This window comes from Pygocentrus nattereri, chromosome 1 (genome assembly GCF_015220715.1).
Source record: "Pygocentrus nattereri isolate fPygNat1 chromosome 1, fPygNat1.pri, whole genome shotgun sequence".
NCBI lineage: Eukaryota > Metazoa > Chordata > Actinopteri > Characiformes > Serrasalmidae > Pygocentrus > Pygocentrus nattereri.
This window is the reverse complement of record NC_051211.1, coordinates 9,936,549-9,950,466: the sequence shown is the minus strand read 5'-3', so window position 1 is coordinate 9,950,466 and position 13,918 is coordinate 9,936,549. Positions and strand designations below refer to the sequence as shown.

The 13,918-nt window shown below is 38.5% G+C and overlaps 1 protein-coding gene across 2 annotated transcripts; it reads left to right on the top strand.

Annotated features, from left to right (window-relative positions):
- The first annotated feature begins 1,350 nt into the window (after window positions 1-1,350).
- Window positions 1,351-13,598, top strand: LOC108429658 (epoxide hydrolase 3). 2 transcript variants are annotated; one of them, XM_017701563.2, is made up of 7 exons: window positions 1,351-1,739; window positions 4,504-4,589; window positions 6,689-6,846; window positions 6,976-7,104; window positions 8,378-8,481; window positions 9,778-9,926; window positions 12,288-13,598. In XM_017701563.2, exons 1-7 carry the CDS (start codon window positions 1,497-1,499, stop codon window positions 12,586-12,588), a joined length of 1,170 nt encoding a protein of 389 aa, XP_017557052.1. In that variant the 5' UTR covers window positions 1,351-1,496; the 3' UTR covers window positions 12,589-13,598. The 2 variants fall into 2 exon arrangements, with proteins under 2 accessions (XP_017557052.1, XP_037393225.1); XM_037537328.1 differs by having other exon boundaries at window positions 1,679-1,739; window positions 4,504-5,763.
- The last annotated feature ends 320 nt before the right edge of the window (window positions 13,599-13,918 follow it).

Here is a 13,918-nt window from a genome sequence, read left to right as displayed (position 1 = left end):
ATGTTTGGTTCCTGTCACCACCACTGTAAAGAAATCTGAGTTGGTAGGTTTTTTGTAATAAACCTCCTTCACATCAAACCTCTCCGAATGGCTTTGTTTACATCTCAAGGACTGAATTATTCAGAAACTTTGAAAAACTGGTGGAATCCTCCTTTAGGTTATGTCTTATAGTGTAGTGCAGCAGTACATCCCCCAGCCACTCCAGTTTGACAGAAGGTACGATTTTGTACCAGGTTCCTTTTCTCATCCATCAGTGTTTCACTACAATACCCAGTATGCATTGCCAAATACATCACACAACTATTGGGAATCCCTATATCACTGAAGCAATCCTGACTGCTAGCCGCTAACCTAGAGGCTAATAAATACTGCAGATTTGTGGTGCTGGCTGATATCAGAGATATAACATTAACCTCAGATTGTCGTTAAATCTTCCACTTTGTCAAGGGAATAATTCTGTTGAAAGGATCAGACATTTGGGAAGAAAATTCAAACAGCCCGCCCCTGAGTATCCACCCCAAAATCCCTCTCAGAGCTCTTGTAGTTTTTCAAAATTCATTTCCACCTTCCTGAGGCTTTAAGCTAAGAAATATTTCTCTGTCTGGCGTTTTAAAATGATTGTACTTTATAGAAACTATTTCTTTAAGATTTTAGGTCCTTTGTTCTACACTGCCTAAACTAAATTAGAAAAAAAGCAGAAAAGATTAAAGCACAAAGCAATGAATGATAAGAGGAATGGTAGGGTGGGTGTTAAAGGGCAGTTTCACCATTTTTTAAACATGCCTGCATAAAGTCATTCCAAGTGGTCTAATGTGTGAAAGGACTGACTCTGATTTATTACCAGTGGTGGTAATAGGGGTCACAATGTCTACATCACCATTTTATTTAATATCCAATATGAACAGTGAACCCACACGTCTTCTGAGTTTTTATATTTGTTGATAATGTTAAAATGGTGATAAATGAGAAAAAATGTCTCTATTTTGCCATACAGCACCTTGTGTGTACCTCTCTTTTTTTACATATGTTTTAGGCCAAAACCTTCCCAAAACTATCATAAATCAATGTCTCAGGCTTCAGCCAGTTTATTCATAACCATCTCTCGCAGTAAGGTTTGATGAGGTAGCTTTTAAACGCATTGACTGATTCAGATGTCTGGTTCCATTCCCCACCGCTCTATACAAATCTGTGCGGGACATTTTCTCACAAATGGATGATTTTATATCAAATGACTCTGAATGACTTTGTTTCCATCTTAATTGGTCGGCTTCCCCTTTAAACTGGTAACCATGACTGGAGGTGGGTTTAATATTTTTCCATCTGCTGCACTTCTAGCCAGGTGTTCAGTTGGGAAAGGAAAATGACCTTGTGGATCAGCAGTCACACAGAGTTAGGCTGCAGCGAGAGGCAAACTTCTATGGCACATAGAAAGGCAAGAGAGAGAGAGAGTCAGCATGGATAGAGCTTTCTTTGTCATGGCATAGAAGACTAAAATAATGAGTCGTTATTTGATGCACCTCCTTTTGTTCCCCACTCGCGTAAGTTTGTGCTTTCTCTCTTTACTCTACTGGATCGTTGTCTACGGCACAGCTGCGATCACGGCCTGTCTGGTCCTGATCCGGATTATCTGGAACGGATTTTGGGACCCATATGGGACTTTCCATTGGACTGTACGCCAACAACCCCCAGCATGTCTCCGGGACCCCGCACTGGGCAAACATGCGTACCTATATGGCAGGGTGAGGGGACTGAGTTGAAACATTACAAATCTTTAAGAGGCCTTAAACAGGCTGTTACCTGTTTTATCTCTAATCAAATGCAAACTGGCAGATAAAGTCACAATAGCGTCATGTTGTTGCTGAAAAGCGATCAAGCTGCTTCACTACGTGTTCTTTTGTTATTGTGTGCTCTTGATTTGAAAAGTGGGTTAAAGGTTAAAGCACAGCAGTATAACTTGTACTCTTATGCCCCTTGTGTCTAAAATGAGTTTTGTTCTCTCTCTCCTTCTCTCTTTCACTCTCTCTCTACAAAGCAGTTGTCATTAATTTGTCTTCAGCTAAAGAGATTTGTGCACTGATGGCATTAGAACAAACAGGCCTGTCTGGCAGCTGTTTCAGTCTCTGTGTTGGTGCTCATTAGAGAGATTTTGCAATTTTGTGATTTCCACAGACATTACTAGGTCCTCATAACATTGAGGACCTCTTGTGGTTGCTATGGGCAAGTGCAGCTGTCCCTATACATTCCTGTGCAAAGGTTTTAGGCCCCTGATTGAACTATGTTTAAAAAGCTATTTATCTGCGGAGTAATAGTTTATTTGATCAGAAAAGCATTCATATTAGAATAAATACAAACGTTATGTACAGTTTGCAAACCTCACCTCATGGCCACCTCCAGCTCAGCCTCCTGTCTTTTAGACAGAGCCACAGTCTCCGAACCATAGTCCAGCAGTAACACTGAGGTGTTTAAAAACTCCAGCAGCACTGCTGTGTCTGATCCACTCGCACCAACACAACACACACTAACACACCACCACCACGTCAGTGCTGAGAATGATCCACCACCCAAATAGTACCTCCTTTGTAATGGTCCATGAGGGTCCTGACCACTGAAGAACAGGGTAAAAGGGGATTAATAAAGTATACAGAGAAACAGATGAACTACAGTCTGTAATTGTAGAACTTCAACATACTCCTCTACATTAAGTGCTACAAAGTGCACCTATACAATAAGTGGAGCTAAAAAAATAGGACAATGAGCATAGAAACAAGGAAGTGGTCATAATGTTATACCTGATCGGTGTGTGTGTGTGTGTGTGTGTGTGTTTGTGTGTGAAAGGTGACTAACAAAGTATGCAGAGAAACAGATGGCCTGCAGTCTGCTGTAACTGTAAAACTTCAACATGCTCCTCTACATTAAGTAGAGCTGATATAATGTGCTGGTGAGTGTGTATGTGTATATGTGTGTATATGTGTATATATATATGTGTGTGTATATATATATATATATATATATATATATATATATATATATATATATATATATATATATATACAGAGAGAGAGAGAGAGAGAGAGAGAGAGCTGTTGTCAGAAGAAAACCTTGCATCTCCAAAATAGTAACTTTCAACATCATGAAATTTACACAGAATGTAAAGACCAACAGGCATTTTCAAATTATATTCAAAACTGAAAAACGTCAAAAATGGAGATACGAGGTTTTCTTCCGACAGCAGCGATATACTCACTGACCACTTTATTAGGTACCTGTTCAATTGCTTGTTAACACAAATAGCTAATCAGCCAATCACATGGCCGCAGCTAAATGCATTTAGGCATGTAGAGGTGGTTAAGATAACTTGCTGAAGTGCAGACCGAGCATCAGAATGGGGAAGAAAGGTGATTTAAGTGACTTTGAACGTGGCGTGGTTGTTGGTGCCAGACGGGCTGGTCTGAGTATCTCAGAAACTGCTGATCTACTGGGATTTTCACACACAACCATCTCTAGAGTTTACAGAGCACGGTCCGAAAAAGAGAAAATATCAAGTGAGTGGCAGTTGTGTGGACGAAAATGCCTTGTTGATGTGAGAGGTCAGAGGAGAATGGGCAGACTGGTTCCAGATGATAGAAAGGCAACAGTCACTCAAATAACCAACCAAAATCTCTGAGGAACGTTTCCAACACCTTGTTGAAAGTCTGCCGTGAAGAATTAAAGCAGTTCTGAAGGCAAAAGGTGGTCCAACCTTTTACTAGCAAGGTGTACCTAATAAAGTGGTGTGTGTGTGTGTGTCTGTGTGTGTGTGCGTGCGCGTGCGCGCGTGTGTGCACCTGCTCACCAAGCTCTTTATTAGCAACACTTCCTTGCATCTATGCTCACTGACCTATCTGCTCTACTTAACGCTGACACACTGTATTTCTACAATAAGACAAATAAACAGACATAACTACCATAAAAAAGAATTTCTTTACTTCAAAAAAGCTGTTGATGTCTTGTGAGCTAATTTGAAGAATTTGGTTCCATATTTCTCCTGGATGCTCAAAGCCACCACACTGATTTGTTATTCCATCAGTAACACAGCTGATTTAACATAACAAAACTCTGACTAGTCAAACTAATTACTGGATGATAATTACAATTTATACTGGACTCCTTCAAGGACAGGGTGAGATATGGTTAAATGAACCCACTGACATGCATTAAACTTATTGTTTGAATACTATTTGCATTTATTTTAATAGTAGTGAGGTTTTTTCAGAGTAAATAAAAGACTTAGAGACCAGATAAACAGCTTTTTAAATTTAATATTGTCAGGCGTGTAGAACCTCAGCACAGAACTGTATATATAAAAGAATCGCTGCCTATGGTTTCCTGGGTTTGAGGTTAACTCCCATTCAGTGTTCTGACCTCTTGTGGTTTGAGGCTGGAAATCTCATAAGCAAATCGTTTCATTCAAATAACAGTGATAAAGTGTCCTGGGTTGATCGTTCTCTTTTCTTCTCTCTTCAGAGCTCAGGCTTGCGGTTTCACTATGTGACAAAAGGAGACCACAGAAAGCCCCTCATGCTTTTCCTTCATGGATTCCCAGAAAACTGGTTAATCCTCTTTTCATATTTCACTTCTTGAAACACACTCCATTGACCTATTGCCCCGTCCTTTATATAGTAACTATGGTTTTAATTGGGTTAAAAAGTTTTTAACATGATTAAAATGTTTAATTCTGGTGTTTTGATTCTGAAGGGGAATAATTTGTCATGAGTTATGAAACATTATTATACATTGAACATTGAACTGATCACAGAATTGTTTATGGCTTATTCACTTTATCTCTTGCAGAGGCGCCCGGAGGTACTAACCTAATATATTTCTTTTCTAAACCAAATTTAGCACAAATAATTTTGAAAACTGGCTGAAAACTGACAGTATATCCTCCAATAAATGAATCCGCTATAAGAATCGACATAGAGCAAGTTGATTTTGAATGAAATTGTACTTTGTGTTGTAATTATACCAAGTTAATGTTTCAGCTCAGTTCAGTCCTTCTCTAAGCAGTTAAAGTCAACAATAAGGATGTGATTTAGAACTGGATGACAATAAAAATAACTGGAGCATAGCTTTGAGATTTTGCTTGGCTACATGAATAAAACATATTTTGCTTGAAGTTTTTCATGGAAGTCTATGACCTACCAGACTGTAAGGCATAGAATGGCTCTTATATAGTCAGCAACAGAATTATTGGCACCCCTCAAAACACATGGTCAACAAATAACCATATAAAATAAACAATACATATAATGATTCAAATGTTCCTTTAAAATGTTTGGAGAAATTACTCACCATTTATCTACCATTAGTAAGGGTGTTGTTTTATTTTAAGAAAAGTGTTTCAAAGACATATGGAGCAGAATTAGTGGCACCCCAAGAGTAAAACCAAAGAAATTTGCATCTTTGCATCTATGACCATTTCCTGTTTCCCTGGGGTATAAATGTGAAGCTACACACATGTAAAATCCCTTTGTCATCCAAGCAAAGCAAAGCACTGTCAATTCAATTGAGACATAAGGTTCTGAACCTGCACAGATTGGGAAATTGAAGGGGAAAAAAGAAGTAGTCAGTTGAAATCAGATTAATAATTAAAAAGTTTGAAATGCACTGGAACAATTGCATATTTTCCTGGAAGACGATGAGCATACTGCCCCCTTTTACATTGAGGAGGATGACAGGCAAAGCAAAGAGGAATCCAAAGATCTCAGTTTCAGACCTGCACAGGTTAGTTGAATCTTTGGATTTTCAAATATCAAAATCCACTATCAGACATCCCCTCTGTAACCAGAAGCTTTTTGAAAGACTTCCACATTATAAGCCTTTTCTAACAGCAGGCCACAATGCAAATACAAATGCAGTGCCTGAACTTGGTGAAATGTCTTGGAGCTATAAGTGGAATCGTGTCCTATGGGCTTTCACTTAGGTTCATACTTGGAACCTGGAATCTGGAATGAGATTAAAAACTGCTTTGGTGCTCATCTGTACAACTGAACATCCTATTATGTTTTGTCCCTTCTCTGTTCAGACTCAGCACTGGAAGAAGAAAAAGTGTTTTACTGTTACCCCGGACTCTGTACTTTTGTATATTCTTGTATTTTTTATATTATGGCAAATAATGTAAAACCCAATAAACAGTTGTTAAAAAAAAATAAAAAACTGCTTTGGTCACACACACCTTTGTCACATGTGTTGAAAAGAAGGTACAGCACACAGTGAACACAAGTGCCTGATACCCTCTGTCGAATACAATAGTGGATCACTGAATGTAGTGGGGCTATTTTGCTGCTAGTGGTTCAGGAGCTTTTGTGAAAATCAATGGCAAAATAAATTCCACTACATACCTCTGTCAGAAGACTGAAACTTGGCCTTGGTTGGACCCTAAACATGCATAAAAATCCACACAGAAATTAACATAAAGTCTGGCCCTCTCGGTCTCTGGATTTGAACCCAGTTAAAAACCTGTGTTGTGCATTGAAGAGGGCAATCCATAAGAGAACACCAAAGAATATCAAAGAACTGGAAATGGTGCAGCTAAACCATTCCATCCCAAAACATCACTCTGCATGTGTGGTTTATATAGTGATTTCAGCTCATTTTGATGAAGGGTGCCAATAATTCTGGAGTTGTAATACCTCAGTGTTGTGTTCAGGTACTCTTGGCGTTATCAGTTGGTGGAATTTAGCAGGTGTTACCACACGGTGGCTCTAGATCTGCGTGGCTGTGGGAACTCTGAAGCTCCCTCTCAGCTGGAGGACTACTCACTGGAGAAACTCTTATATGACATCAGAGACACGATTGATGAGCTGGGTGAGATTTTTACTGAGTCTCGGTGTGTTAGCATGCAGTGTTGGTGGGCTGTAAAGCTGTACTGCAAAAGTCCTGTTATTCATGTATACAAATGGCTAAGAACTAATAGCTCTAGATCTTTTTCTATAGGACACACCAGCTGTATACTGGTGGGCCATGACTGGGGTGGTATGCTTGCTTGGCACTTTGCCCTGGAGAGGCCGGACATGGTCCAGCGTCTGGTCATCATGAATGCTCCTCATCCTGCCTCATGGCTGGGTAAGAATGACAACCTCTTCTCTTACTGCTTTTGCAAAAAGCTGCATATACAATATCAGTCAAACATTTGGACACTGACTCACAGAGGGCTTTTATTTTTACTACTTTATGAATCCAAAATAGTATTTTATATTCTTCAGAGTCCAAACTCTTCCACTGTATATCAGAAGAGCCAAAATCTTTAGCCAAAATTTAGCCAAAAATCTCTCTGCCTCAGAAGGCTAAGCTTGACCTTGGGTGGAGATTTCAGCAAGACAATGACTTGAAATGCATGTACAATACTGGGTTTGGAACCCTTTGCCATATTAGTAATTTACAATATGAATTTAAAGGGGAATTCCACCCATTTTTCAAAATCTCTGCACAATTAAATGCTTAAGAAGCAAACAGTCCAATGTAAAATTCTTTCATTCCAGAGAAAGTCAGAATTGTTCACAGTGGTGGTGATAGTAACCAGACATTCACGGCATTAAATGCCTCTAAAAGCTCCCTCAAAGAAGGTTGTTACCTGAAATGGTTACAAATATGTGCTCTCCTTAGAAGACGGTTGAGACATTGGTTAACAGCAGTTCTAAAAGAGTTTGGCCTAAACCAGGGGTGCACAACTCTAGCCCTGGAGGGCCAGTGTCTAGCAGTGTTTGATAGTTCTTCTGCTCAAACGCACCCAATAAACCTGGCAATTAACAGATGAGTTGAATAAGTAAAGCCGGAAAGCCACTAAACTACGCTGGACACCAGCCCTGCAGGACTCTTGTGTGCCCTGACCTAAGCATTTTTGATAGTGCAGCAGTACATACAGAGCGTAGAACAGCAGCCAAAGCAAACTTATTTATTGAGATCTGCCACTATTTTTCTCACCGTCAACATCACATTTAAAAACTAGGGTTTTGGAGGGCTTTGGAGAGTAAATAAAATGGCTATATATTGCATAGTAGACATCAGGTTCCAATCACCATTGCAATAAAGAGATCAGAGTTGTTAAGTTTCTCTACAATGCACCATTTCACATCAAATCATTCTGAATGACTTTGTTTACATCTTAAGTTATGCAGATTTAGTTACTTACGTTTAATTGTGAAGAAATTTAGAAAGATTGCTTTTCTAAAATTCCCCTTTACATTTTACAAGCTATCATCAAAAGGTATTTTAGATAATGTGTTTAAGTGTGATGTGTTTCAGGAATTCTATGAATTTACAATACAAAACAAGAACAAACAGTCTTTTTATAGTGGTCCAAATCTAAAGCTTGAACCAACTGTACCTTATATTACAGATGCAGTTTTGAGACGGCCCTCTCAGCTCCTGCGTTCAGGCCACGCGTGCTTCTTCCAGCTCCCATTCCTGCCTGAGATTGCTCTCTCCTTAGAGGATTTTAAGGTAGAACTTTATTTTTTAATGAACAATTAACAACTTTCTTTATGCATTTGTGTCTCATCCCCCATCATCTGACCACAGTGCAGTGCAAAAGTGAGAGACCACCCTTCATTTACTTAATTTCCAGTCAAAACAGCCATTATGTACAACAATTTCAGCATCAGTCAGCAAAAAAGCCTAAATATAATTGAATATAATTTCAAATTTCTCAGTATTTACAGTGTACTTTACCTTTACGTTTTGAAACTCTCTGGGCAGTGGTGGACGAGGTACACAAATTAAGTACTTAAGTAAAAGTAGAGATACCTAAGGTAAAATATTACTCCAGTAAAAGTAGAAGTTCCTCCCTTTAGACCTCCACTTGAGTAAAAGTACAAAAGTATTTGCCTTTAAATGTACTTAAGTATCATAAGTAAAAGTACTAAAAGATTAATTAAAAAAACACTTAGTTGCAAGTTTAAGTTGAATAAAAACTTGCTTTAAACTCAGGATCACAAATGAGTTTCCTTTACTATACTGATTTGTAGGAGCTCTGTTCATAAACAAAAACTAGCCAAAACAAGTTTACTATGAAATGAAACGGTGTTTGTATAAATTCAGAAAAAAGATGCGTCAGTGACGACTGCTTATGTGAACATATTTCTATACTGTGGTCTATTTACACAAAGTTAGGTAAGTTAATTGTTTATGTTGAATAGATTCTCCCAAAATTTTACGCTGCTGCACTGATGTTGAACCATGTGCTTGCACTGGGTTGGTACGTCCAACAGGTCAAAACAAGCTCAACAAGTACACACATAAGCCAAAAGGAATGGCAGATTTTGCCTGATGTAGTGGAGTAAAAAGTAAGATATTAGACTTTGAAATGTAGTGGAGTGAAAGTAAAAAGTTGTCAAAAATAGAAAAACTTCAGTACAGATACACGAAAACTACTTAAGTACAGTAATGAATTACATTTACTCAGTTACTGTCCACCACGGTCTCTGGGAGACTTACTTACTTTCAGTTTTTCAGTCTTTTTCAGTCTTAGGAGTTAGTTGCACTTTCTACTCTTCAAGTATAGCTCATAGCAAGTTGTCTTCTCACAGTGGAAGGGATGGACAAAAGCACCTGTGGATGATTTCAGATCTGAATCAAGTGTGAAGCTTAATTTTCTGCTCTCTCTCAGAGATAAAAGCTTTAGTTAATGGGGGCAGTTTTGGAGTTGTGGTGGTCTGACTACTGTAATTTCCTTTTAAGGAGTTTCATGTTTAACTGTCATCTTTGCTGTTTGTGTTCACACAAACGGTATCTCTACAGTTGGTGCGCAGTATGCTCTGTGGAGGCCGTGTGGGGATTAGGAACAGGGCGAGGAGGCTGACAGAAGCACAACTGGAGGGCTACCTGTACCGCCTGTCCCATCCTGGAGCACTCACCGCCTCCCTCAACTACTACCGCTCCCTTCTCAGGTCAATCATTTCCTTTTATTCATTCACTTTTAAATCTATTAGGACCGCATGATATGAACAAACCCTGTGTTTTGACATTACTGCACATTTTGATATGTCTTGCAATATAACCTCACTGTCATAGCAGAACTCAAACATTTTTACCCACAGTATGCCATTTACAGCTTTTTTGCACTGTGTAAGCATTGCATGATGAATGGACCAATAGAAATGGTCCAAAAGAATTTGGAATGAAATCTCATTACCGTAACTTGCATCAAAGTTAAAGAGCATGCTGACCTAAAACTAGCATTTAATGTTATTTGTTATGCTGTGTAGTGTTCTGTGGCGCAGCACTATGTGGAGCACTCCCTCAGCCTCATCCATCTGACAGAACTGCTGTATCATTTTCTGCTTTCATCCATCATCAGCGGTCAACAAATCCTGCTGGCTACTGACCAAGAGGCTGATAAATAAATCTGTGATGCCAGCTAGCAATAACCTCAATTAGTTGTCCAACAATTTTTTGTTAAAGGAATAATTCAGCCAGCCAGGTATCCAACCCAAAGTATTTGTAGTTTTTCAAACTTTAGTTCCACCTTCTAGATACATCACCAGAAGGGTTTTTTCCTAGTCTTTAAACCCAGAAATCCCATTTTAGTGAGTACTGTGGCACCACTGTAAGAAGCCATAAGAGGCTATGACAGTGAGGTTATATTGCAAGACATATCATAATGTGCAGTAATGTAATGGAAAGACAGGGCACCTTTAAGAATGTTTTTCACTTCCTCTCCTCTGAAGTTACCAGGTTTTGTTATATAAGTGATAATCTGACTTGTGTGATGTTGACCAAAACTATTTACTTGTTATTTTTAAATATGTGAATACCTTGATTCATTAAAACAACCCTAAAAACTCAACTGGGACATGTAAGAATTTGTCAGGGTGGGCGCAGTAGTAGTTAGTAGTAATTTGCTTGAAGGTTTATTTACATATTGTAAGCCATGGTGATATTTCCCATTACCAATACTATAAATAATATATTGCACAGCCCTTTCAGTGTTCATGCACCAGTACAATAATTTGGGTTTAAAGTCACACAGTACTTATCTTCTTTTCGCCATATCAACCACCAGGTTCAGTTTACTACAATAAGCTCAAAGGACCACATTAAACAAGTAAAACATGCATCCCTGACAGAGTAAAACAAATACCAGCTGATGACGCAAACACTTATTTGCACCAAAACTATCTTCTGATTTAGATACTGCAAAGGAGCCCCTTTGCCTTGATGCAGCTTTACATGCTCTTAGCATTCTCTCAAGCAGCTTCATGAGGAGCCACCTGAGATACTTTACTAACAGTCTTGAAAAGTTCAGCACATGCTGAGACCTTGTTGGCTGCTGAGAATGACTTGTTGTGGGTCGACTCCTTGTGAATCATAACTTTGACCAGTATTAAGTTACTCATGTACAAATTAGAACATGTTGTAGATGTTTTGAAGATAACCTTAAACAGGAAATATCAAAGGTTAAACCGCCATGCAGAGGTTTCAGAAACATAACGGATGTGTTGTAGATTGATGAAGTGGCTGTTCACAGAATACAGCATTTTACACGCTAATGATGAAACCAAATAGACAAGCCTGGCCAACCGTCATCATGGCAAGTTCTGCTGAAGTTTATGCATTGCAGATTATTTATAATAACAGCAGGAAAAATAAAGTATGGACAAAATTTAGACTTCAAGATGGCTACTGCTATTTTTAGCCAAGCAACATACTTTTGTTTTCTTCTATACACAGCACTATGTCATAGAGTGTCAGAAAACCACATAAGCAAGGCTATTTGTGATTGCTCAATAACCTGACACAGTGTAAGGCTTGTAGTTCAAGTGGAAAATACCAAACTGCTACAAAAATGTAATTACTGGCAAACCATCACCTAAAAAGTCATTTTTCTATTGAACGTTGACTTGTTTGTCCAATTTTTTGCCCTCAAAAAAGGAGACTCTGTACAAAGGGTGTCATTTCTAGTTAAAACAAAGGGAGGCTGCCTAAATTAAATGACCCCCCCATGCACACAGTGAGCTGTGCTAAAAACAGTGTCTGTGAGTGTTCAGCAGTGCTTAGTAAAGCAGGTAGCCTGACAGCTACCATTTGTTTATGTTATCAAGTTAAGTCCTGTTAATATTGTTTGTTTGTGTTTTAATGATGACATATAAAGCATTAGAAGTCATGAGAGTATCTCTGTACTTAGCTTAGCTAGTTTTATGTAGGAAATCTGCAACTTTAATGCGGTGATGTAGGCTATGTTGGTCACACCCCCCTGTACTTGCTCTTGCAGACTCACTATAATGTGATGTATTTTCCTTTTGCTGCAGTAACACTTTGTATAAGCATCAGGACGTGGCGGTGACCAGTATGTTGATTTGGGGAGAAGAAGACAACATATTGGTAGAAGGAATGTCTGGTGGGACACGGCCTTACGTTAGAGGCCCTGTCGTCGTTCATACGATCCCGGACTGCAGTCACTGGGTACAGCAGGATCAGCCGGAGGTGGTCAACAATCTACTGTGGGACTTCCTTCTGGACAGAGATAGTGTATCAAACCACACGACACATGGGCTCTTCTCTAGTGCCTCTGCATCAGGAGCATTAAATGGTGACTCCAGGAATCTGTGACTTTAGCTTGGACTATTTTACTATTTTACTAGCTTTGACTTTATTTTATTAAAGCAATAAGCCACGAGAGGCTGTGTATTATAGTAATTTTATAATCACCACAGGTAAGGGTGTTATTAGGCATGACGTAAAGTGGAGTAAAACCCCTTTACCTGTGATAAAATCACTGTAATGCACAGCCTCAAGTGACTTATTGCTTTTATAAAATTGTGGACAACATAACATATAATGAAATATACAAATTTTCAAGGTATTAACAATAATTATCAATACAAACAATTCATCCATCAAGAAATGTAGTTCATTTAGAGTGTGTTATCTCAACTATGCACTGCTGAAAGAGGACAAGAATGTTCAGTTGCCTGTCATTGTATATTGCAGTCGTTCCATTAACCTTTGGCTTTTTGTTGTATAACAATAAATATATATTACAACAGCACTGTTTAATGCAAAAACTTTTGCTTTATGAATATTTGTTCTCATAAAGCACAACTGTGATGACAATGCTAATTTCTATTAGCTCCTCTATGAGATTTCTAGTCTTATTTAGCACCAAGCTAACGCTGTTGTCATCCCTTTTCCCATAATATGGCTCCCTACTCCCTTCACAGTGATCACACTAGTTTTAGTTGGCAAAATAAATCGCCATCCCTGTTTAAACCAAACTGGATTCTTAAAAATGTCTGGCATTAGGTTGTCAGTCATTTCAATATCATTAAGAATGAGCTTTACATCTAACCCAACTCCGCTTTCTCAGTGATGATTCCTTTTTGTCCTTGAATCTGAATCAGTGTGGACTCCTTATGGCAGGACTGACCACAGCAAAGAAAACTGTACTGAAACTTTGGTTCCAAACTGCGCTTCCTTTAAAACAGTGTTATATAGAATGTTATCCATATATTGCCTCCCTAGAATGTACTATGGTTCGACTTAATAGTGCTAGTTTGGGCAGAGGTTGTGTTATCCATATGTGACTATCCTAGAAAATAAAATGGTCTCTTTGGTGGAAATGTTATTGTTATTATTATTATTATTATTGTTGTTGTTGTTGTTGTATTTTATTCCCTCTTATCCTTCTAGTTGTTTATGTATGATATACATGTGTATTTATAAGTAGGTTTATGTAAATATGTTATGGTTAGCCTATTAGGTGTCTTATGTACATATCGCTGCTTTCGGAACAAAACCTTGTATCTCCAAAATGGTAACTTTACAGGAGAAGGAAAAAACCTACTTTACTTTTAATGTAAGTCAATGGAACCCGGCCTGTTTCTAAGCCAATTTGGGCCATTTCTGTTGGCCTGTTCATCATGAAATTTAAACACAGTGT